General features: G+C 48.2%; 1 protein-coding gene across 3 annotated transcripts in view; it reads right to left on the bottom strand.

The window, feature by feature from the left end:
• Positions 1-203: 203 nt before the first annotated feature.
• Positions 204-24,752, bottom strand: part of NR3C1 (nuclear receptor subfamily 3 group C member 1) — a 63,104-nt gene continuing 38,555 nt past the window's right edge. For all 3 annotated transcript variants that reach the window (XM_056502573.1, XM_056502576.1, XM_056502575.1), the window contains exons 4-9: positions 21,532-21,648; positions 15,346-15,615; positions 12,074-12,218; positions 8,258-8,388; positions 5,278-5,435; positions 204-4,458 (exon numbers count right to left, since the gene is read on the bottom strand). In XM_056502573.1, coding sequence (XP_056358548.1) covers positions 4,306-4,458; positions 5,278-5,435; positions 8,258-8,388; positions 12,074-12,218; positions 15,346-15,615; positions 21,532-21,648 — 974 coding nt within the window. In that variant the 3' untranslated portion in view covers positions 204-4,305. The remainder of the gene's footprint in view (positions 4,459-5,277; positions 5,436-8,257; positions 8,389-12,073; positions 12,219-15,345; positions 15,616-21,531; positions 21,649-24,752) is intronic.

The raw sequence follows: 24,752 nt of genomic DNA, 5'->3' as shown, positions 1-24,752 counted from the left end.
AGCTGGACCTGCCCTGGGAGGGAGATTTTATCACATTCTGCTGAGCATCAGACACTTGGGAACCACTGCAGTGACAAAATACCTTTAAAATGATAGAATTAAACAGGGGTTGAGGTTAAACTCACAGAGTTCCTCCCGTGCCATGTCAGACCCAGCCCTGTCCAGGACCACAACAAAAACTCCACAAAAGCATTTTGGAGCCATTTAATGAAAAAAGCAGAATTTTATTATATGGTTTCTGTCCATTATTCGGCATTGCTGTAAATGGCTCACATTTACTGCAACTTCTGTACAGATGTGTGGCTTTGTATTACCAGAACAGCAAATTTAAATGAAAAAATAAATGTTCAACAATTCCACACAAGCTTTTACAGTCCAACATTTCACTGAGTAGGTGAAAACTACAGACTTGTTACTACAGAATTATTCAGCATGAATAAAAAACTACAACTTTTATTTTTAAACAGGAGTCACTGGTTTAATTTTTTTTTTTAATGCTGTTTAAAATTGCTGTGATAAAAATAATGATTTTTTTTTTTTAATAATGCCATACACTGGTATGATATAGGATTTGTCCCCAGTATATATCTTTTTTGTTTAATATACAAAATAGAGTAATGACCCATTGCTGCCTTGCTGTGGGCAGGGGTTGGAGGTGAGGTGTTCCCACAGCTCCAGCCTTCCCTTGGACACGAGGCTGGAGAGGCCTCGACCTTCATGGAAAATTTGGTTCCTATGAGTCGATGGCTCGGCAAGCCCTGGCTGAGGCTGGGACAGGGGCAGAGTGTGCCTGGTCTGGGACCACGAAACCCGAACTGGAAGGGACCCTAAAGCTCATCTACCCCCCTAAAACTCATCTCTCCCCCCTAAAACTCATCTATGTCCCCTAAAGCTCAACTATTCCCCCTAAATTTCATCTATCCCCCCTAAATCTCATCTATCCCCCCTAAATCTCATCTATCCCCACTAAAGCTCATCTATTCCCCCTAAACCTTATCTATCCTCCCTAAATCTCATCAATTCCCCCTAAATCTCATCTATCCCCTCCAAAACTCATCTATTCCCCCCTTCCTCCAGACCAGGCTGCTCCAAGCCCTGTCCAAGCACGCCTTGAACACTTGCAGGGATATAATGATAACAGTAACAATAATAATACAATCTTTATAAAATCTCACCCCAAGTCATGCCCCTGAAGCCCTCCCTCTCTGAAGTTTGGCTGCAGGTGTTTCCCACAGCCCATGTTCATCCAGGCACTTCCTCCTTCCCCACCTTTCCCCGTGGGAACAGCGAGGTCATTTTCAGTTTCGGCGTCGGCTGGCACCGGCCCCAGCCCCATCCCTGTCCCCGTGTCCCCCTAAGGCCATTGCGAGTCCTGAGCGGATCCATGCACTTTGTGATAAGGCACTGAAGGGCCAAGGGCTCCCTGCTTTATCCAGAGTGCAGGGACTCCCCACTGAACACAGGAACACAGGACACGACTCCTCACCGAGGGTACGAACGGCACGCACAGGACGGTTCTGCTCCAACGTCACAGTTTCCTTTGCTTCTCCTGAAATCCACACTGAAAATGAATGTACAGGCAAACACACACAAGGGCAGAGCCTCTCCTCCTGTGGGGCGTCACAGAACCCCAGAATTTGGGTTGGAAGGGATCCTAAAGCTCATCCAGCTCCAAGCCCCGACTCCACCATCTGCTGCAGCTCACTGCAGCTCCTTTTGCTGGCAGAAACCACAACGTGGGGTCCCTGCACCCCAACCCACACACTGTCCCCAGGCTCCAACGGGGCTCTGGGGGTGCAGGTTCATAAAACATTCTCCAGAGTCAGAGCAGGGTTCCCCAGCCCAGCAGCACAAACTCCTATCTGTATCACAAACAGAGCATTCCCAGCCACTGGGGCTGCAAGCTGCAATTAAAATCCTGACCTTTACCTGTTACAAAATGTACATATTCCTTACAGATCAAGAAGAGTGTGATTATTTCCTTTTATTAAAGATGCCATTTTACTCCAAAGTACTGAATATAGGATCTTTCTTTTTAATAGGTATAACATCCAAAAAGAGCTTTAAGAAAGGATGAGAATTGAGTTTCCTGTTTCAGCTGGAAACCAAGGTCTGCTCAATGTAGAAATGTGCTGTGAACACCCCACGCTCTGTATTTACATATTGCTGGCACCTGGATGTGGATTATTGCCCGATCTGAGCGGGTCTGTGTGGCTCAGAGCTGGGAGCTTTGCAGCGGGGTCTGTTCCCCACCACACAGACAGGAGTGCCCCACCCCAAAAACCAGCGGGAATTGTACACAGTGAGTCAAGAAACACAACCCAAGCCCACGAACACGCAGGGAGCACAGGCCTCCCCTCTGAACCTCTTTGGATACCGACACCGACAGCCACACCGCACACAGCGCTTCCCACTCAGATATCTGTGACCCCTACAAAAAATATAATTACATGTATCATGATAGAGCAATCTGTCAGCTAAAAATCATCCTTATTATACACTATACAAGCTATTTTACAATCATTTAATAAATTGCTTTTAAAGCTGCAGTAGCCCTTCCCTTTTTTTTTTTTTTTTCTTGGATCAGCGAATATACCGATTATACATATTTGAAACTATAACTAAATATAAAAATATATTAGGTTTTGTATTTTCTCAGATGATCTTTCTCATTTCTATTACACAAACGATCTGGCCACTTTGAGTAAAAATCAAATTTTAGAGTGGCATAGTAAAGATTTCAGTTTTGAGATACAGAAAATTGTTAAGGTGCATGTAGAAAAGGCTACTACAGCTTCTAAATGTCGAAAATATCCTCATCAATGGCAACAAGGAGAAATCCACAAGGCCTATGGGGATTTATGGCACGCCAGGAATTCAATGGAGGGCTGCAGCCTTACAAGGACAGAAAGTCTGACGGACAACTCTAAGACCACAAACTCATAGCAGAGCTCTCCTGCTCCCCGGGAAGGAGGATGGAGCAGCCAGTGAAGGGTGCAGATGTGGAACTGGGTCTCTAACCAGGTGAGTCTGGAGCTGGGAGATGCAGCCCAGCTGCGAGGACGAGTCCCCGGAGAGGTTCTGGAACCCTCCAGGAGCAGCCCCAGCCCGGGGCGCCCTCCCCGTCCGCGATTACTGGTGTGATGGCGGCTTTGAGTGGGTAGAAAACGGAGTTTCTCCACACAGAAGTAAACTTTTCTGAAGCTATGCATATTTTCCTGAAAATTTCCTGATGGGCAGTCAGGACTGATCTTCTTGGCATCAATGCAGCCCGTGACTCTTTGCGTTATGGCTGTTGCATCATATGCAAAAATCAGGCTTCTTTTTTTTTTTTTTTTTTCTTTTTTTTTTTTTTTCTTTTTTCTTCTTTTTTTTCAGTATATAAAATAACCTGCTCATTTACATCCAGTTAGGACTGGGTTAATTTTCTATGAATCTGCATATCCAACGCTTTTGCAATGTACCAAAAGGATTTGTTTCATCCTGATCTACTGAAATGAGATTTGAGAGTGTTCTCCCACCCACCCTGGCCCTTAGAAAAAAAACCCAATTTTTATGGCCACTTTGCCTGTTGAAAGCATTAGGTTAGAAAAGCCCAACCCAGTTTCACATGAATCTACTCGAGTATTTACTGTCTAGAGGTCATTTAGGAAAGCTACGAGCTGCCCCACCTTAAAAAACCAGCTGTACAATAGGCATCTTGAAGTATTACAAAAAAATTATGTAAGAAAAAATGAACAAGCTGAGTTCACGGTATATAAAGTTAAAGGAAATTGCTAAAACCAGACAGTAATAGCTATAAAAGGCACAACTTCCCTTTTCTGATATACACTTGTAAACTTTCTTCAGGTTACATGCATAAACCAAAATACTATCTTAACTTTAAAAAAAAAAAAATCCAAAACACTTTACTAAAATAAAAAAAAAAAAAAAGCCTAAAAAATTGTCTCCAGCCAACTGCAGCAATTAATTAATTAATTAGCAGAATGTTCGTAACAGCCTCAGAGCTTGTCACTGGTGGTTTGATGCATCCAGGGATGGTGCACGAGGGGAGAGAGAAAATTTCTGCCCAAACCAATTTTTCTTTTTTCTTTTCCTTTCCTTTCCTTTCTCCCCCTTTCTTTCCCAAACACAAGAAATCCGCTGCTTCTCCAGCCTAGTCTTGGCCCTCTGTAAACCACATGTAGTGCATAATTACAAAAGAAACACCTGCGAGGACAAAAGAACAAGTTCTGTAGGTTTTCTCTTTACAAAACAAAGCTATCGTGTGACGGTTTCTTAAGGCAACCCTTTGTGTTAAGGCAGTCACTTCTGATGAAACAAGAGCTTCTTGATATTTCCATTGGAATATTTTGGTATCTGATTGCTGATGATTTCTGCCAACATTTCTGGGAACTCAATACTCATGGATTTATCCAAAAATGTCTGGAAGCAAAAGCTCAGAAGATTTTCAACCACCTACGAGTGACAAGACAAAGAATTACTTGCAGATTCAGAGAACATTCCCCTCCCTCCTCCCCAGCTCCTGCCCACAGGATGGGGCTCAGGCAGGATGTGCACAGGAATCCTCATTTAGTTCATTAATTATTGTCTGTGGCACTCTGATATAAACCAAACAAACACTGAGGAGATCTGGTACCAATTCCCATTCCAGCAGATAAATAACACACACAAGGATGAACTAAATGAGATCTCTCCAGGTGCTTGCTACAGTAACAAGAAAAAACCAGCAATTCTGAGGTCTCAAAGTTACCCTTGTCTTAAACACTGCTTTGTGCTACATGTGTAATTAGAATTAAACTGCCAAAGGAGACAGTCTGAATTGGAAATTCCTTCAAAATTAGATCACTGCTAACACCACACAGAGTGCTGAGGCATTGTTTTAATGGAATTTCAAACTATTCCATAAACTCTTCACTTCTTGGGCTCTGAGATAAGGCTGATTTTAAACATCACATTCCTGCTTCTACTGCAAAGTCAGTCACAGTTCCTGAGCTCCTCCGTTTTAAAGCAACGTAATTTTTAAAACCTGGAGAGCCTGAAAATGAGATTAATTATCCAATTAATTGCTGTGGATTGGGCTGCAGAGGCAGCCTGAGAGGACCACGTTCAAGGCTGTCAATTTGCCTTTTGTGAGACAGCAGAGGAGCGTGACCTCCTCCTCCTCCTCCTCCTCCCTTTACATTTATCTCTTTAAATAAAAAGAGCTGGAGGAGCTCAGTGCCCGCCCCAAACGTATTTCTCTGGAATGGCTGCAGCATTCCTGTCAGGACTTACATCATGCATAGAGTCCAGCAGTTTAGTCAGTTGATAAAACCTCTGCCAGTTCTGGCTGGAGTTCCCTTCCCTCTTGACGATGGCCTTGCCCAGCTCCTTGATGTACGTCATGCGGATCTCCTCGAACAGGGACTGGCTCTTCAGGCCCTCCTTGGGAACTGCAACAGACACAAACTCAACTCAGCAGCAGCTCCTCCACGGCTTACCCCGAGAGGGAATCGGCACCAGCAGCTGTGAGACAGCACAGGAGCCAGAGGGGACATTTAGGTTAAAATCTGGCATTGTTCCCTGGCAGGGTGGGGGGCCCTGGCACGGGGTGCCCAGAGAAGCTGTGGCTGCCCCTGGTCCCTGTCCAAGGCCAGGCTGCAATGAGATGAGCTTTAAGGTCCCTTCCAACCCAAAGCCTTCTGTGAAAATGAGCAAAAGGAAAAGGACTTGGATTGACTGAAATGACAGCAGAGAGAAAAGGAGATAACAGAATGGGACAGTGACCAGCTGAACACAAAGCCAGGCCTGCTGCAAAGTAAGAAAAATAAACCTCCAAAGGCATCCCACCAAAAATCAGTGGGAAGGGAACTGGACCATGGAGGCAGCAACAGCTGGATGGAGAACCAAGGACCAGCAGGGCTGGAGCTCCTCTGCTCTCCAGGCCTGGGGAAACGTGACTTTAGGAAGGTTCCATCCAAATTCTTGCCAGGGAAGAGCCAGGGCAGGATCACAGGACAGCTTGGCTTGGAAAGGACCCTGAAAGATCATCTGGTCCTGAGCTGCTGACACGGATCAGGTCACGGGTCCAGGCAGCACAGACAGACCCAACACTGCAGCACCATGGCAGGGCTGGCAGGGCTGGGATGTCCCCAAGTGCAGGGACAGAGCAGGGGGGCAGGAACCCACGGCCTGGATCCCAGCCAGGGCCAGACCTGTGCTGTCTCCTCCTGTGGGGATGGTCCTGCCAAAGACAGGGACAGCTGGAGCACAGGGACTCCACAGGTCCTTAAGGTGCTTCGAGGCCCTGATCACCTTGGGGAAGGGAAGGAGCTGAAGACAGAGAAGAGCAAGAGACAAAGGTGACCAAAGCACGACAGAGGCACAGGGCACATTCCCTTCCTTAGAAATCCAACCTCCCTGCACTGCCAGCCTCTGAGGGATTCTGGAGTGAAGTCTCTTGTCTTGCCTACACAGGAGATGAAACCTGTCAAGGGTTTCACGTGGAAAAGGTCTCTGAGCTATGTCTGTGTGTCAGCTACAAGTCTAGACCTGATGGGATTCCTGTTTTACTCCTCCTCCTCTCCTCTTGGAAAACTTCACACAGAAACACAATAAACAAATTGAAATTGTCAAGTCGTGGATTAAAGAGCTTTAGAAACTCCAGCTATTCAATTGCAGAAGTTCCCTGATGTTCCACTCACACTATGTGTGGAGTTAACAAAATGAAGATAAATTGTCTCCCACTGGAAATGGAGAGGAGAGGCCTCTCTGGGCAGTGCCAGCTGCTGGAGGGGCTGAATCCTGCCAGGGCTGCCTCCTCACCACTGCTGCCATGGAAATTTCCAGCTCCTGGGAGGAAAGTTGGCCTCTACCACACCCGAAACACTTGAGGAATTTTTGGGAGAGATTTCAGAATCAAACAGGAACTGTTTGAAATCTGCAGTTCCAGGGAAGTTTTAAGTTCCTACAAAGCCCACGGCCATGAGAGGCTGAAAGGCTCCTCTGAAAGGAGCCCTTGTGCCAGCTGTGGGCTGGCAGAGAGGCAGTGCTGGGCACTGCCAGGCTGGTGGGCACTGGGGGAAGTGGCCATGGCAGCCCCACACTGCCCTGCCCACACCTGGCACTGCCCTGGCACCTGGCACTGCTGGGCCTCCCAACCCTCCTGCTCCGAGCCAGAAAAGCCCAAGGAGACCAAACCCTCATTTCTGGGTGAGAACCAATGTTATCATTCACTGGGAACACTGAAGATAAGGAATATTATCAACATTTCCTTTCCATCACCTTTCAGGTCCCTTCCAAGCCAAAGCAGATGAGGATGATGAGGATGATGCAGAAGTACCAAAGTTCACTGACAAATCCTCACCTGCTCTGCTGCTCCTGGTACCCTTCAAACACACTGGCACCACTGGCACTGCTCTGAAGCAAAGCCTGGGGCCAGGCAGGAGCAGGGACACCACAGGGATGGGGTGGGATGGGATGGGATGGGATGGGATGGGATGGGATGGGATGGGATGGGATAATAGGATGGGATGGTGGGATGGGATAATGGGATAAGATAATGGGATAAGATAATGGGATGGGATGGGATGGGATGGGATGATGGGATGGGATAATGGGATGGGATAGGATGGGATGATGGGATGGGATAATGGGATGGGATGATGGGATGGGATGATGGGATGGGATGGTGGGATGTGATGGGATGATGGGATGGGATAATGGGATGGGATAATGGGATAAGATAATGGGATGGGATGATGGGATGGGATAATGGGATGGGTTTTCCCAGGACACAGAGGCTGTGCTGGAGAGGTGCACGGCTCACACCCACCCCAGCACACTCACTCTCACTCTCACACACTCACACTCACACTCTCACACTCACACTCTCTCTCTCTGTGCTGTGTGAGTCCCTGCATTGCAGCCAAGCCTTGGCTGATCTCAGATCCCCAGGGGAGAACAAAGTCACTGGCTACAGTGACATCAACAGAGGGGAAAAACAGCACTGTAAAAGGAATTTCCACATCATCACTTACATTAGTTTTGTTGTCTCAGGTTATTTCTATATATTCTAAAAGGAGTATTTTTGACACTGCACTTTGAACTTTCCTGCAGTACAGACAGAATTTACTAAGCTATGACTTGTTTGACTCCAGCATCTCCCACCCAAAGATAAAAACCAGCCTGTAGCATGTTGTACACATCTATCTCACACTGTACAAACCCACCACATCTGCAGGAGCCAAAAGCTTGGTCTGAGCTGTTCACCTACTTGTGGAGAGGAGCAGCAGGGTCTTCATGCAGAGATACTCCTCGTAGGACACCTGCAGGCGGGACAGCTCCCGGGCCACCATCAGCATGTGCTTGCACTGCTCGTACATGCAGGGCAGGTTCATCCTCTGCCTGGGGAACACACACAGTCACACACAGCTCTGCCCACTGCACCCTGAGGTGACACAGATCAACAGGGCAGGAGCAGCCCTGACAGCCTGAGCCAGAGCCCCCCAGAGGGAGCCTGGCTGCACAGGGACTCAGCCAAGCTCTGCCACCAGCAGTGACACGGTGACACATTCAGTCTGACTTCCCAGAGCCTCCCATCCTCCCAGGGAAACATGAGTGCCACACCAGAGCTGGGATTTCTCTAATTCTTCCAATAGTTTTGAGAAGTGCACCTAATTTAATGCATGTTTATATATTTAGGAGTATTTTCCTGTAACTTCTCAGTTTTCAAAGTGACTTTATGTTTGTGCCCATCTATGTTCCTGAAGCAATGACCAGCACTGCAATTAAACTTCATTATCTTTGTACTGTAATAAACTCTTTTCTAACCATAAATGGAAAGCCATGTTGACAAGCAAAGGCAAATCTTGGAATCAGAATAACAAACATTATGGTTTTGTATATTTGTTTTTCCTATTTCAGTGAAGACTTGCATCAAGGCAGGAACTCCTTTAATATCTCATCTGACACAGCAATCTTGCTTATGGGTGCTCTTACAGCTGGTTACTGTGAAAATTACAGAATTAGTTTGGAGTGGGAAATGAAGAACAGACTAATTCTGAAGAGTGTAAGACAGAATTATGCTCCTCCATGGGTTTTCTAGAGCAGAAATAACTATAACTCCATGCAGTGAGCACACAATGTCTCTGCAGTGATGCCAGCACCTCATTTTTTGATTATGATGTGTCACCTTTCCTTGGTGTCACCCACCCAGCATTGCAATCTACAGAGGCAAAATGGGATTGCTGTGGGAGTTACAACTAAGATTTGGTTATGAAACAACAATTCCTCCAAAGCTGATCACTTCTCCACCCTCCCTGCCCCAGCCCTTAAGGAGGATTACAGAGTCAGTCCCCCTGGGAAAGCCTGGGTGCCAACAGGGAACAGCCCCTCCTCCAGTGCAAAATCAGGGGAGTTCTGGTGGCTTTGGAAAGACAGAAACACAAATTACTGAAACTGCGTTAAAGCAGCCCAAGTGCCACAGCCCAGCGTTTCCAAAGGCAGCTGCTGGACAATTCCTCCCCCAGGGACTGGCCAGGTGTGGCACTGCCCACACCTGCAGCTGTGGCACCCCAGCCCAGCCCAGCCCAGCCCAGCCCAGCCCAGCCCAGCCCAGCCCAGCCCAGCCAGGATCCAGCACAGGGAGCTCAGCAGGTGATGCTGCAGGAACAGCAGCAGGACAGAGCCCTGAGCTCCTCCTCCAGCCAGGAGCTGCAGTGACAAACACAACCAGGGACAAATCCTGAGGATTTCCAGGAACTTGTGTCTCAACTGGGCAGGAATTCAATGGCATCTGCTCCTCCATGAGCACAACTGGGCACTGACCCTGTGCTCACTCACCCTGGGCACACTGGGACGTGCCCAGAGGACGAAAGCTGAGACAGAACCAGCTCCAGTTCCAGCAGGGCATGTTTTCAATCACAAACTGGGAAACAGTTATACAATACTGCAAAATCACAGGTCTAAACCCTTTCCAAGTACTAAATAATGGCCTGAAGCCTAAGATTTATTCAGCTGCCAAACTTTTCAACAGTTTGAATCGAGTTTCATGTGCGTGTGTACAAAAACACGTAGAATATATATAAACTTGCCAGCTAGCAGAGACATACCTCCATAAAAAAGAAATAAATTACAGGAGTACAGATGTAAAAGTAGAATATTCAATAAAAATTCAGTTTTTAGGAGAAGACTGAGCAAATGACCAATATGCCAGTTTAAAACATAAGAAGAGAATTCAATCCTTTTTCCCACCACACAGGGTCAGCTACTGGATGCTGCTACTCCATGCAAGTAGCAGTAAACAGACAGGAACACACTGGGCAGGGCTGGCACAAGGATAATTGCATGAAGGAATGATGCTGATCAGATGCTTGGGCAGATACATGAGGCTAAAGAAAGTGAATTAATTAAGAGAATTAATTCCATAAAGGAATCAATCAGTAACTGCAGTTATGTCCAGCTGAAGCACCAAGCTTTGGACACCCCTCAGGAGTTTCCCCTTGTGAAGCTGAAGACACTGAGCTGTACTGAACATGAGGGTGAGCCCTGACAGCTCAGGAATGGAGGAAATGGTTTCTGAAGGCCACAAAACCCCAAGGAGAGTGGTCCAGGAGCAGCTGCCCTGCTCTGTGCCAAGGCTCTGCCCCAGCTCCCACCTCCCCCCAGCACCAGTGACCCCCAAACCCCTGGCACTGATTTTTGTCCCTCTGATTTCATCTCCCTGCAGGGCTCTCCTGTCTCCCCTGCTGCCTGTCAGGGCTTTCCCTGAGGTGGCTCAGATTTATGGAGGGATGGGACATAAAAAGTTACAACCAGAGAGTTTTATGGAGAACCTGGAGCTCCCTGGAAGGGACTGCAGAGCTCCCAGTCAGCTCAGTGTTTTATTGAAAACAAATGTCACTCTGATCTACGATTCACCAAACTGTAGCTGGAAGGAATTTGGGAATTGCTGCTTGCTGTAACTGCATCACCCTTTCATTTCTGGGGCTTTTCAAGAGTTCCAACACCTGGCACTGAGGCTCTGTGGTTTTGCCCCACTGATAAAACAGCAGGAGACCTCTGACTTACAGCAAATTAGATGCTATTGCACTGAGTGACAACTTCAATTATTTCAATTCCACCACACAGAGACTATTCTGCTCCAGGGACATTCTAAGCACTTTGGTAAACACAAGCACACAGATGGGCCCTCACCTACCATCTCCTCCCCAGCCTTTTTAAAAAAAAATACTATTATAAGGCAATGATTACAGTTTATAAAAGCCTGGATAAATATTTACAATGAAAAAAAACCAGCAAGGGAATAAATAAATATGAAATATAAATCACTGATCCCACAGAAAATGTAACAATTATTACATTTCTTTAAAAGACAGAAAATATTTGGGAGATCTGATTTTGAAGTGAAATAGGACCAAAAATATTAAACTGTGCCAAAGCAGGCTAAAGGTATTGCCTCCATACCAAAGCCAGTAAGATCCAATCATCTCATTAATCCCAAATCCCCTCTCCTACAGCACAGAATTACTGCACCACACAAACCTGGAAAAATACAAGGAAAATGATGTGTGGTGCAAGAAAAAAATATGTTCAAACTGTCCACCAAATTCAGCTTTGCTTGAAAGCTGACAACAAAATTCAGCAAGAAAATGTAAACCAGGCAGGTTGTTCCATCTTTAACCCTGTCTCTCCAGCCCCAGTTTCATCAGAGCAGACAGAAATGTTTCACTCTGGCCATTCTGCCACCCTGATACACTGAACAGACAGAACATTATGCAATTTGCCAAACTTTTCTCTCCATCCCAGGCATATTTTTAGCTCTGACTGTGTTGGCTCTGATCAAATGAATGATTCTAGTGAATGGTGCAGGAACAGTCACAATATGGAATGTTAAAGCACAAACACCTCCCACCAAAACTTCTGGATATAAATACACTTAATATCTCAATTACCTTCCGCCTGACTGAGTGAAAATGCAAAGCAAGCTGCTGGAGAAAAACCAGGGGGAAGGGGAGGCTGCTGGGGGTGTCTGGGGGATCCAGGCCAGGAGCAGCCCCCAGGCAAAGCCCACCCTGCAGCTCCTACTCACTCATTAATGATCAGGTCTGGGGCAAAGCACAGCAGGTTGCCATTGGACTGCTTGTAGGATCTCCAGCCCAAAGCAAAAGCCATCAGGAACATCCAGGAGTACTGCAGGAGGGTCATTTGGTCATCCAGGTGCAAGTTTCGGAAACCTGGAGAAATAAAAAACAGGGGGGACGGTGTCAGTCACAAAAAAGCAACAAAGAGTTGTGTGGCCTGGAAAAGGAGCAGGGCATGAGCAGCACTGTGCTGTGTTATCAGGGCACAGGGAAAGAGATGCAGAATTAAAAAATCCCAGTACATATGTGTGGGGTTATCTGGAACTGATGGTCAGCCAGATACATCACAATAGGCAACAATTCTAGTTCACATACTCTGTAATTCACTGGGCTGCCTTCCAAAAATAACAGGGTTAGCTCCTTTTCACCAGAGCAGTCTGCTAGACAATAAATGACTTCATATCAAATCCTGTTCTTATTCAACAATTGCACACTGAACCTACAAAGTGTGCAGTGCATTAGTTACCAGCATTAACTCCTCTAATCTCACATGTAGCATGAACAGAGCCAATTGAGCAAGGAGGAAACGAGTAAAACCTGACAAGTGGTCCCTCAAGGAGTCTGAAAATGGCACCAGCCTCAGATTTGCAGCACCAGCTCCTTTCAGACCCAGCCTACACTCACCAAAAACCACAGTGCCACACAGAGCCATTATTAGAGCCTGAATACAAGCTGATTTTATCTATTTTTATGAAGCATCTGACATCTAAAGAGCTCATAACATCTAAAGAGCTGCTTCCTGAAGCTGTGCCAACAGGCAGAGCCAGAGGATGAACGTCTAACAAAGCTGGTGGGACCAAACACAGCCCCTGGCTTTGCAGGCACCAGGAGTGAGCAGCCACTGCCTCTGAAGTCAAAGGAAGGGTTTCAAAGTGATTCCAGTCTTTCTGGGTCAAACCTTCAAATCTGTGCTCAAACCCTCCCCAGGAAAAGGTTATTTTGAAATCCCAACTAAAGGGTTTGGCAAGGAATGCTGGCGTGCTGTCAGCAGGGCTGATGGGCTACAACCAGGAGCAGGATATACAAATTAAACACTCCCGAGGAACCACCTCAGCAAACAAAAGAAAGGAGATAAAAACGATAAGAATAGTTGCTATTAAAGAGAAGATTGGCATTTTCATTGAGAGCATAAGCTCTAACCTGAAGGGTTTGGCTAATTACAAAAACTGCTCAGCAGAGATGATGAACAGAGAAGTGTTTTATAAAATGGAATCTAAATCTGGATCTGGGAGTACCAGATGGTCTCCCAAAAACCTGTCCCAGAAGGAAGTGTGTGCATGTGAGCCTCTCCTAGAGCAGACTGAGCTAACTCAGCACAGTGCCCAGTGCAAACAGCCCTGACACAGAATGCCAGAACCACTGAGGCTGGAAAATCCCCCAAGATCACCCAGTCCAACCTGCCCCACTCGTCCACCAGACCCCACAAAGATCTCTCCAGCCACATCTCTGCTGGACATGGATGCATTCGAGTTTTCCAGCCTTTCCTTCCCACTGTTAATTTATTTCCCCTGCTCAAAGAGACACAGTTATGACTCATAAATCTCATTATCAGGCTTTTTTCTTTTTCCCTTTTTTTTGGCAGACCTGTTCTGTGATGTTATTTTTGGGCAACCTATGCGTCATGGAGGTGTTTTTGCCAGGGTTTTTGGGAACAGGTAGTGAACAGCACTGAGAGGGGTGAAGGGGATGAACACTGGGCTTTGTTCTGTAGGAACAAACACCTCCAGCTCCCCCTGGCCCTGCCTCTCCACGACAGATGCCACGTGCCACGTCCAAGGCCGAGATCTGACATCACTGTTTCTGTGTCTGCAGGTGGGAGCCAAAGAGCAGCACACCTCCCTCTCTGCCCAGGTAAGAGTCAGTCTGAACAGAGCTGGAGAGAAAATAACACCTTGATTCCAGCCTGGAGCTGGAGAGTGAGGGGGAGTCAGGAAAGATCCTCCCATGGACAGACCCAGTGAGCCAGCACGGTGATGCTGGGCTGCAGGAGTCAAGAGAACCTCATTGCTAAAAATATTCAAAAAATAATTGTTTACTGCCCAGAGCAGCTGTGGCTGCCCCTGGATCCCAAGGCCAGGCTGGATGGGGCTTGGAGCCACCTGAAGTGTCCCTGCACAGCAGGGGTGGCACTGGGGGAGCTTTAGGGTCCTTCCAACCCAACCATTTCTGGCATTCTGTGAACCTAAGGTGGAGATACAGCTATTACAAACAGCTCTCTGTAATAGTTTAACAACCAATACCCATTTAAATAAGAATTTTAATATCCAATGGTCAAAGTGCACAATTAAAATGACCTAATTTGTGGTAAATAAATGTTTGCATTTTTTTCTGCTTTTCTGCTCTGGAAGCACCTGAACCATGAACAAGCTGTGATATGACCAACACTTCATCTGTGCAGCTTGGAAGGAGAACAGGCAGATTGAGGTCCAGTGGGAAGCCTGCAGCCATTCCCTGTGTCTGTCTGTGCATTCCCTGTGTCTGTCCTTCCTCTGTATCTGTGCAGTCACTGTGTCTGTCTACCCATCTCCTGTGTCTGTGCAGTCTCTCTGTCCATCCCCTGTGTCCATCTGTCCATCCCCTATGTCCATCTGTCCATCCCCTTTGTCTGTCCGTCCATCCCTTGAGTCTGTCTGTCTATCCCATGTGTCTGTCCATCCCCCATGCCCATCTGTCCATCCCCATGTCCATCTGTCTCTCCCCGTGTCTGTCCATCCCCTGTCTCTGTCCATCCCCTGTCTCTGTCCCTCCCCATGCCCATCTGTCCATCCCCATGTCCTTCTGTCCCTCCCCATGTCCATCTGTCCATCCCCATGTCCATCTGTCCCTCCCCATGCCCATCCCCACGTCCACCTGTCCCTCCCCACATCCGTCTGTCCCTCCTGTGTCTGTCCATCCCGTCTCTGTCCCTCCCCACGTCCATCTGTCCATCCCCTGTCTCTGTCCATCCTTATGTCCATCTGTCCCTCCCCACGCCCACCTGTCCCTCCCCTGTGTCCATCTGTCCCTCCCCTGTGTCCACCTGTCCCTCCCCTGTCTCTGTCCATCCCCACGCCCACCTCTCCCTCCCCACACCCACCTGTCCCTCCCCTGTGTCCATTTGTCCCTCCCCACGCTCACCTGTCCCTCCCCTGTGTCTGTCCATCCCCATGTCCACCTGTCCATCCCCATGTCCATCTGTCCACCTGTCCCTCCCCAGCCCCTCTCCCCCCCCCTGCATCACCTGGGATCGCCTTCGCCCACTTGACGGCAGCGACCACCTGGCGGCCGCCGAGCATGTTGAGGGTGGAGAGGATCCTCCAGCTGGAGTCGGGCAGGGAGCTGTCGTAGCCCGAGTAGAGCACCTCGGGCTCGATGACCTCGAGCAGGGACACCAGGGTGGGTGTGAGCTGGGGCAGCGAGGCTGGCACCAGGCTCTTGCTGCCCGCCGCCTCCGGCGCCTCGCGCGCGCCGCCCGCCTGCAGCCCCTTCATCTTCTTCTTCGTCTTCCTGGCTGTGAACGTGGGCAGGGCACAGTGAGAAATGGGCACGGGGGGAAGCACAGCGGGGAAATGCTGCTCCCCTCCCCAGGGCTGGAAACACAGCGGGGAAATGCTGCTCCCCTCCCCAGGGCTGGAAACACAGCAGGGAAATGCTGCTCCCCTCCCCAGGGCTGGAAACACAGCAGGGGAAACACAGCGGGAAATGCTGCTCCCCACGGCTGGAAACACAGCAGGGAAATGCTGCTCCCCTCCCCAGGGCTGGAAACACAGCAGGGAAATGCTGCTCCCCTCCCCAGGGCTGGAAACACATTGGGGAAATGCTGCTCCCCTCCCCAGGCTGGAAACACAGCAGGGAAATGCTGCTCCCCTCCCCAGGGCTGGAAACACAGCAGGGAAATGCTGCTCCCCTCCCCAGGGCTGGAAACACAGCGGGAAATGCTGCTCCCCTCCCCAGGGCTGGAAACACATTGGGGAAATGCTGCTCCCCTCCCCAGGCTGGAAACACAGCAGGGAAATGCTGCTCCCCTCCCCAGGGCTGGAAACACAGCAGGGAAATGCTGCTCCCCTCCCCAGGGCTGGAAACACAGCAGGGAAATGCTGCTCCCCTCCCCAGGGCTGGCAGCACGGCACTGAAACCTGCACGGCACTGGTGCCAAAGGCAGGGGTTCCCATTCGCTCCGAGCAAACTGCAGTGAAAATAATGTTCTGTTTTAATAAAAGCCACATTTATACCCATGCTTCCAAATGTTTGGTAATGTCTGCAGGTTCCTTACAAGGCTGACCCTAAAATACGAGGTCAACCCTAAAATCCAAGGCTGACCCTAAAATTCAAGGCCAACCCTAAAATTCAAGGCTGACCCTAAAATCCAAGGCTGACCCTAAAAAACAAGGCTGACCCTAAAATACAAAGCCAACCCTAAAATACAGAGCTGATCCTAAAATTGAAGGCTGATCCTAAAATACAAGGCCAATCCTAAAATACAAGGCCGACCCTAAAATACAGAGCTGAGCCTAAAATTTAAGGCTGACCCTAAAATTCAAGACCAACCCTAAAATACAAAGCTGACCCTAAAATACAAGGTTGACCCTAAAATATAAAGCTCAATCCCACCACTGTAAATATCTGCAGGACTGCACACAATAATATTTTACATTTTAATAAAAGCCACATTTATGCCCATGCTTCCAAATGTTCAGTAATGTCTGCAGGTTCCTTACAAGACTGATCCTAAAATACAAGACCAGCCCTAAAATTCAAGACTGACCCTAAAATACAAGGCTGACCCTAAAATTCAAGACAAACCCTAAAATATAAAGCTCAGTCCCACCACTAAAAATATCTGCAGGACTGCACACTTTAAAAGTTCCTTTAAATACCAAGCATAGAAACTAGGCAAAAGAAAGGAGAAAAAATGTATTTAATGGGTAAAAAGTTACTGGATCTCTTGAGCCAGGGAAAACAGGGTTGTTTTTTTTTTAAATGCTGGGCAGGAGGAGCTTTTTCTCTTGCCAGCTCTCTTGCATATAAATCACTGTCTGTAATTAAACCATAAAACCCATTCGCCAAATAAATAAAACACCACACAGAGATGTTAACTGTAAACTACAAAAAAGTTGCAGCAACAATTTTATGAGCATCTTGTCCCTGGTGGAGTCTCCTGCTTGGCTCTGGCTCTCCTGGATGCAGGCAGCCACATGAACTCGCTGTGCAAAGGAGAATTTTCCCCAAATTTTGCAGGCTGGCCACACGTGCCAAGCCTGCCATGAGGGAATAGCAACAGTTGTTTCCTTGGAGCAAAGAGTTTCTTGTTATTCTCAATTTGGAAATGGCTGCTTCAAAATCCTTGCATATTCTGGCTTTTTTTTGCCCCTTTATCCGTGTTCTGAAGAGCAAATGAGCTGCTCTGACTTAAATTTAGAAGCACGTGCCTTCCTGCAGACACCTGGATGGAGCATTTCCAGCCCAGAAAGCCTGATAAAATTATAATCAAAATAAACAGATCTGATAAGACAAATTATTGTGCAAGAATTTTTATCAGGCTGTTACCAGTCCTGACTTAGATATATAGCTGTACCTCACAAAAAAAAAAAAAAAGATTGAGCTAATATATTTCTTTGCAATTAATTTTCAAGTAATAAAAAGACCACTAATTTAAAGCCAGCTCCTGAGGGCAGTTACAGGAGATAACCCCCACAGATAAACTCAGCATGGAGAGAAAAGCAGCCAAGATTTTCTGTTCAAAATAGACAAAACCCCCCAAGCCCCAACCTCCTGCAGGCTGCAGAGGCTTCCTCCTCCTGCCTGGGGGCAGATGGCCCCAGCACCTGAGCCAGGTGGGCACCTGAGCCAGGTGGGCACTGCCCTCCCAAACTGGCAGCCAGAACCAGCCCACTGCAGGCACACAATGAGAAAGAACTAAAGATTCCTCCAAAAAACTGAAATAAATCCCAAGCGAAGACTGCAGAAAAAACTAATTAATTGCCAAGTTTAACTGTAAAATTGGGCATGAAAAGCCAAAAAAAATGATGAGACTGTTTTTTCAGGGGCACAAAACCTAACAATAAATCTTTTCTTCCAGCACATCACCGAGAGAAAGGGTGCCAAGGAACAGCAATTAACGGAGGGAGCGGAAATGAGAACTCAGGGAAATAAAGGCTGGAGCACAGAATATCATCATTGTGCTGTGCAAATCTCTGCTACCTGCAGCTTGATAGTTTCATGTTTTTCCACTCACCCACACCCCCAAGAACATGGAACAGAAAAAAGAAAGTTCCAGAAAGGGATGATAAGCAGGGCCAAAGGGGTGCTGTGGACTTGAGGTCTTTTCCAACCTTAGTGACTTCATGGTAAAAAAGTCATTATTATTATTATTATTATTATTATTATTATTATTATTATTATTATTATTATTATTATTATTATTATGGTAAATTATGGTAAAAAAGACTAACAGGAAATTATCCAATGACCAGAAAGGGCCACTTTTAACTCACAACAAGAACAGGTCAATGAAAATACTGCATGACAGAATGAATGAATGAATTTAAAAATTAATTAGTTAACCAATACCTAGCAGTGAAATCCACTGTAGGTACTACAAACAGAGATACCCAGAACAGGACAGGCTCCTGGGAAAAGTGCAGCAGGAAGGGGCAAGGGGCCAAGGACTGGTGGACACTGGGATCTCTCCTGACCATTCACTGCTCTGCTATAACCACTGCTTATGCACTGAGGATGCAGCTGGGGACTTTTCAAAAAGAAATTACTGTCTAAAAACCATGCAAATTTAATTCTCTCTTAAACAACAGTCATTCCTGAACTGGGACCCTAAAATAGACAAGATAAAAGAAACTGGATTTTACTCTCTTCTGCACTTTATGCTACCTCCCAGTTTGCTTTTCTGCATGACCACTTCTCCATCTGTTCAGATCTCTCCCAAAATTCTTTGTTTTCAGGGTGTTTTTCGCCTTTTCACACAACTCTGGGTTCTTCCACTTTGTGCTGCTGAATTTCTAGATTCCTTTTCCCTCTCAGCCATAAAAGCTCCCCTCTCCCCACTTTCTCCAACAACTTATATAACAAAATCCATCCTCCAAAACCTCCCTATTCCCCAGGATTCCCTGTGGCAAAATTCAGGCAAACTGCTCTGGAAGGGCTCCAGCCTGCATGTGGAGCAGTGGCAAGAGCCCCACTGCATTTTCTGTGCTGCACACAGGGCCAGGAGTGACCTGGGCTGGGGAGGGTGGGGCTGATCAGCTCTGACACTCCCAGCCCAAAGCTCTCCACAATCCTCTGGTCCCATGTCCTGGAGCCACTGCAAGGGAAGCAGCAGGGCAAAGCTCACAATGGGAGCACCAAACCTGCTGAGAGCTGCTCAGCACTTCTCCAACAGATAAATATCTGAATGTCACTGATCTATTCTGAAAACAACCACAAAGAGAAAAAACACAAATCAGCCTTAACCAAAATGCATTCTTTTCCACCCCAAAGCAGAGCTGGGGGTTTGGCATGATTTAAGCTGCCTTTGGGCTCTGCTGTGACGTGTCCTTGGCCCAGCCACACCAGCAGGGCAATGACCTGTCCCCAGGGACACCAGGGCCAGGCAAGGGGCCTGTCCTGCTCTGACCTCTGAAGGATGAGGTGCAGCCCCCTGGGAGAGTGCAAAACCTAAATCCTGCTTTTGTGAGACACTGAGTGTCCTTTAGGGATTGATTTCAGAAGCCATTACTGGAGGTTTTGGCTGCAGCCTCCCCTCCTGCACACAGACACGACAGGAGCTCAGCAGTAGCAAAGGGAGCAGCACCATGGCAGCCTCCCTGAGGAGGGGACGTGCCTGGGAGGGCAGGGCCAGCCAGAGAAGGGGGGCTGTGCCCCTGAGCCAGGCTGGAGCACAGGGGCAGGATGTGCTGACACAGTCTGTGCTTCATGGGCCTCTTCAACCTACCACTTCCACCTCACCAAGGGTATTAGCACTGACTCAGAGGCAATTCTGCTCATCCTTGGAGCTGACACACACATCTTTGACATTTTTATTTTATCTGACAGTTTTGATTGTACAGGTACCACCAGGATAACTGCACTGGTAAGTGCTGTGTTAATCTCTGCTGCTCGGGGAGAAACAGCAAACATAAAATGAAGCTGACACTAATAAAAGTGTTTTATGCCATTTTACAACTGCTGCTGAATCTCTGGCTGATGTGGCCTTCAGACTCTCACCAGTCATTCAGGACTCAGCAGAGAACAACCATGTGGTGCCATGTTAAATTTAACCAATGTTTTCTGGAGAACTTTTGACAGGTGTTTAAGAAGTATCCACAGTATGAACAAAAGTGCTTCAATTTCCTTCAGCTGGAAGATGCAATCCCCACTCCCATCCCTGTCCCCCCTGGTGTCAGTGCCAGGTCACTCAGCACACCCTCCTGCAGGTGTTACACCTCCCTCCAGGTGTTCCCAGCTGTTCTGCTGTCTCACACTCAGAGAGGAATGAACCCTGCACCTCCAACACTGCTGCCTCTCTTGCAGTGTACAGCCAGCCTTGGCTGCAATGCCCAAAAATGCAGCTCAGGCTGCAGTGCTGCCAGCCCTGCCCCAACAGTGCCCACACACACAGCCCAGCTGCAGTCCCAGCCCCAGCAGTACTCACAGTCCCAGCCCAGCCCCAGCAGTGCCCACAGCCCAGCCCAGCCCAGCCCAGCTGCAGTCCCAGCCCCAGCAGTGCCCACAGCCCCAGCCCAGCCCAGCCCTGCCCAGCCCAGCCCAGCCCAGCCCAGCCCAGCCTGCCCAGCCCACCCTGCCCGGTACCTTCCAGGTTCATGCCCAGCCCAGCCCAGCCCAGCCCAGCCCAGCCCAGCCCAGCCTGCCCAGCCCACCCTGCCCGGTACCTTCCAGGTTCATGCCCAGCCCAGCCCAGCCCAGCCCAGCCCAGCCCAGCCCAGCCTGCCCAGCCCACCCTGCCCGGTACCTTCCAGGTTCATGCCCAGCCCAGCCCAGCCCAGCCCAGCCCACCGTGCCCGGTACCTTCCAGGTTCATGCCCAGCCCAGCCCCGCCCAGCCCAGCCCAGCCCACCGTGCCCCGTACCTTCCAGGTTCATGCCCAGCCCAGCCCAGCCCAGCCCAGCCCAGCCCACCCTGCCCAGCCCAGCCCAGCCCAGCCCAGCCTGCCCCGTACCTTCCAGGTTCATGCCCAGCCCAGCCCAGCCCAGCCCAGCCCAGCCCAGCCAGCCCAGCCCAGCCCACCCAGCCCAGCCTGCCCAGCCTGCCCAGCCCAGCCCAGCCTGCCCCGTACCTTCCAGGTTCATGCCCAGCCCACCCTGCCCAGCCCAGCCCAGCCCAGCCCAGCCTGCCCGGTACCTTCCAGGTTCATGCCCAGCCCAGCCCAGCCCAGCCCAGCCCAGCCCAGCCCAGCCCAGCCCACCGTGCCCGGTACCTTCCAGGTTCATGCCTGCCTGCAGACACTTGCGGTAGCGGCAGGCGGGGCAGTTCTTCCTGCGGATCTTGTCGATGATGCAGTCGTTCCTGCCGGCACACAGGTAATTGTGCTGCCCTGGGCACAAACACAGATGCACAGACAGACAGACAAACGTCAGCCCCAGGGCACAGACCCCCTCAGCCACCCTCCAGGCACAGCAGGGACCAGAAAAACCTTCACCCGCTGCCCTGCAAAAACACCAGAACCCACCTGACCTCACACCCAAACCCAACTCTTGTGTTTAGACCTCAAACCATTCAGGTACAAACATTATTTTCTATTTGTTAACATCAGGCAACTTCTATTTTTAAAATTATTTCCTCTTGCATTTACCAAAGCCACCTTCTACAGCATTTTCACATTTAATGTATTTTCATTTTTACAGCATCTTTCCCATTTCTCTGAATAGTTTGACAAGAGACATAAATAATGTGCACAAACTCATTCTGAGAAAACACTTATAGACATTTCTACAGAGCACAGACACATCAGCTGGACAGTCATGGAACCTTCCTGTAACTCACAGCCTGACATGGACAAACCAAATTCTTTGACATTTTAATGGATTCAGATTCAGAGCAAAACTGGCCCTGAAAACACGACAAGCTGAAGTACATAAATAAAATTACTGTATTTCTTAGCTGTTTAGACCAGGCAACAGAAGTATCTATTCTTAATTAAATGAGTTATGTGAGTGAATGAATGTCTGCATGGAACTTATTTAGGGAAAGGTATTACCAAAGAACAGATCCATCTCCCAGACAGGGGTCAAGGAGCATGTTTTCCCAGGGAGCAGAAAGCTGCAGCCTGGGCTTTAACACTGTAGTGCAAAGTACTGACAGTACAATATTGTGAGATTTTCCAAATACTGAGTTATTAACAGAAGAGTCCAAGAGTTTTCTCACAGGAAAACAGCTTGGAGAAGGAATTTCTTACAAGTCAGCTGTGAAAATTATGGGCATGCAGAGTTCATTCCTATGGCTTTGGCCAAACCTCTGTGAAGTGTGCAAGTTGGTTTTCCAAGGAATGTTTTTCTGAGTGCCCCCTCCACCTCTTCCACTTGGGGAAGAGGAGCCTTCCTGACCCCTGTGCCAGCTTTGTGTTTAATTAATTCAGACAACAGCTCCTCAAATCACCATTCTGGTGCCATCAGCACCCTAACACCCAGAAACACACATGGAACATGAACTGATGCCCACGTGCCAGTGCTGCCTGGTGCCTTGTACTACAATGCTTGTGTCTTGCTCACCTATTCTGGCCTTTACTAGCAGCAAGTTGCACTATTTTGTGTTATATTATATCAGAGCTCTCCTGTCACACGACCATTTTGGGGGAAAATGAAGGGAAGTTGGTGCTCCACGTCTGCCTGCTGCCCAGGGATGTGCCAAAGGAACTCTGTGCTCTGGTTCTCTGTGCTGCTCAAACCCAGACACTCCACAAACACCCTGGTAAGAACCAGGAGTGAGCCAATGCAGGTGTTTCCAGGGGGATCTGGGGCACACAGGGCTGTTTTTCAGAGGCTGGCCAATCCCATCCCCATCCCAATCCCATCCCCATCCCCTTCCACCTTCACCCTTCCTCTCCTCTGGTTCTACTCCTTGCTGAAAAAATGCACTTTACACTGACTTCCTAGACACTGACACTTCCAGTTTCTGTGACTATTTCTGTCCCACTACACAGACCTGGAGGCAAAGGTGGAAAAAAGGGCTTTGGCTAAAGGCTGGATAATGAGTGTGCAGAGTCAGCTTGATCTGAGCACTAACAGGTGCCTGGCAGCCACTAATAAAAAGGATATTGCAGAACAAATTCTTTTTACACGTGTTCCTAATAAGAAAAATGCCTATAAAAGACAAAACCAAATTATTTGTTCCTTAAAGTGAAGACTGGAAAGAGTCCTGCAAACATCCATGACATCAATGGGAGGATTTAGGGTGCTCAGTCCTTGGTGCCATGGCCCAGCTGACATGGTGGTATAGATCAAAGGCTGCACTTGATGATCCTGGTCTTTTCCAACCTTAATGATTCTGGGATTGTGTGAAAAGTGAATTAATTTGTGGCACAATCAAAATGGAAGCAGAGGTGAGCCTTGAGGAACTGACTGCCACAAGCCTGCTGACATTTTTAATATCAAGACAGCTGATTTATGGTGTGTCAAAACAACAAAAAAGAATCACTGGGGTGATTCCTTCCTGTATCAATACACTTGTGATTTATTTAGGCTTGAGAACAGGCAAACCCATGGCTGTGGCACACATCCAGCTGCCTCACAATCTTCTGAGGGATCTCTGGTGACCATGATTTAATCCAAGGTACAGGTGATTCCTGCCTGGCACTGGAGCTCAAACTGCCTTGCCACACTCAGCTCCCACACCCAACACCCTCTGAGCAGCAGGCACCACGACAGGAACCTGACCTTCCTGAACCCTGAGGGGCTCTGCCCTTCCATGGAGCTGCCACGGCCCTGCTGAGCCCGGAACTGGGGAGGAGCTGCTCCTGAGGAGTGGTGGCTGCCTGGGGCAGGAGCCTTCCCTCCCCTCCAGTGAGCCCAGCAAATGTCAGAGAAAGCCTGGTTCAGAGAGGGCTGCACGAGGGAGGCACAAGACAGGAAACCCTGAGGGCCAGAACTAAGAAAGATGCTCTTCAGAGCCAAGGAATCACCATCTTCCCAGAAACACTGGGAATATGCTCCAGTTTTTTGCATGTGACACTGAAGCAGGCAGATCTTGAGGCACAACTTCAAGATCAAGATCAAGATCAAGATCAAGATCAAGATCAAGATCAAGATCAAGATCAAGCACATCCTAGTCCCTCACAAATTGGCTACTGATGCACCCAAAAATCACACAGTCCTTGTTCACATCAGCTCTCCATCATCTCTGTGTTCCAGAATGATTTTCTCTAATCACAACTGGAGAGAAATCTCAGTGACCCAACCCCACACCCTGGTACCCAGTGTCCCTGCAAGTAACACCCAGGGACATGGATGCAATTCAACCAACACTGTTTACAGGAAAAATGACAATAACCTCACACACAACAGATTTACTGAGTTCCATGTAAGTTTTCTACACAAACCAACTAACCTTAAATTGAAAAATCACAAACTTTATAAATCTATTGCACACAGACAAATATTTGTATAAATATGGGACAAATAAACAAAAACAACAGTGAAAGAA

The sequence above is a fragment of the Oenanthe melanoleuca genome, chromosome 13 (assembly GCF_029582105.1).
Source record: "Oenanthe melanoleuca isolate GR-GAL-2019-014 chromosome 13, OMel1.0, whole genome shotgun sequence".
NCBI lineage: Eukaryota > Metazoa > Chordata > Aves > Passeriformes > Muscicapidae > Oenanthe > Oenanthe melanoleuca.
Note: the sequence above shows the minus strand (reverse complement) of the source record. Positions and strands in the feature narration are given on the sequence as shown.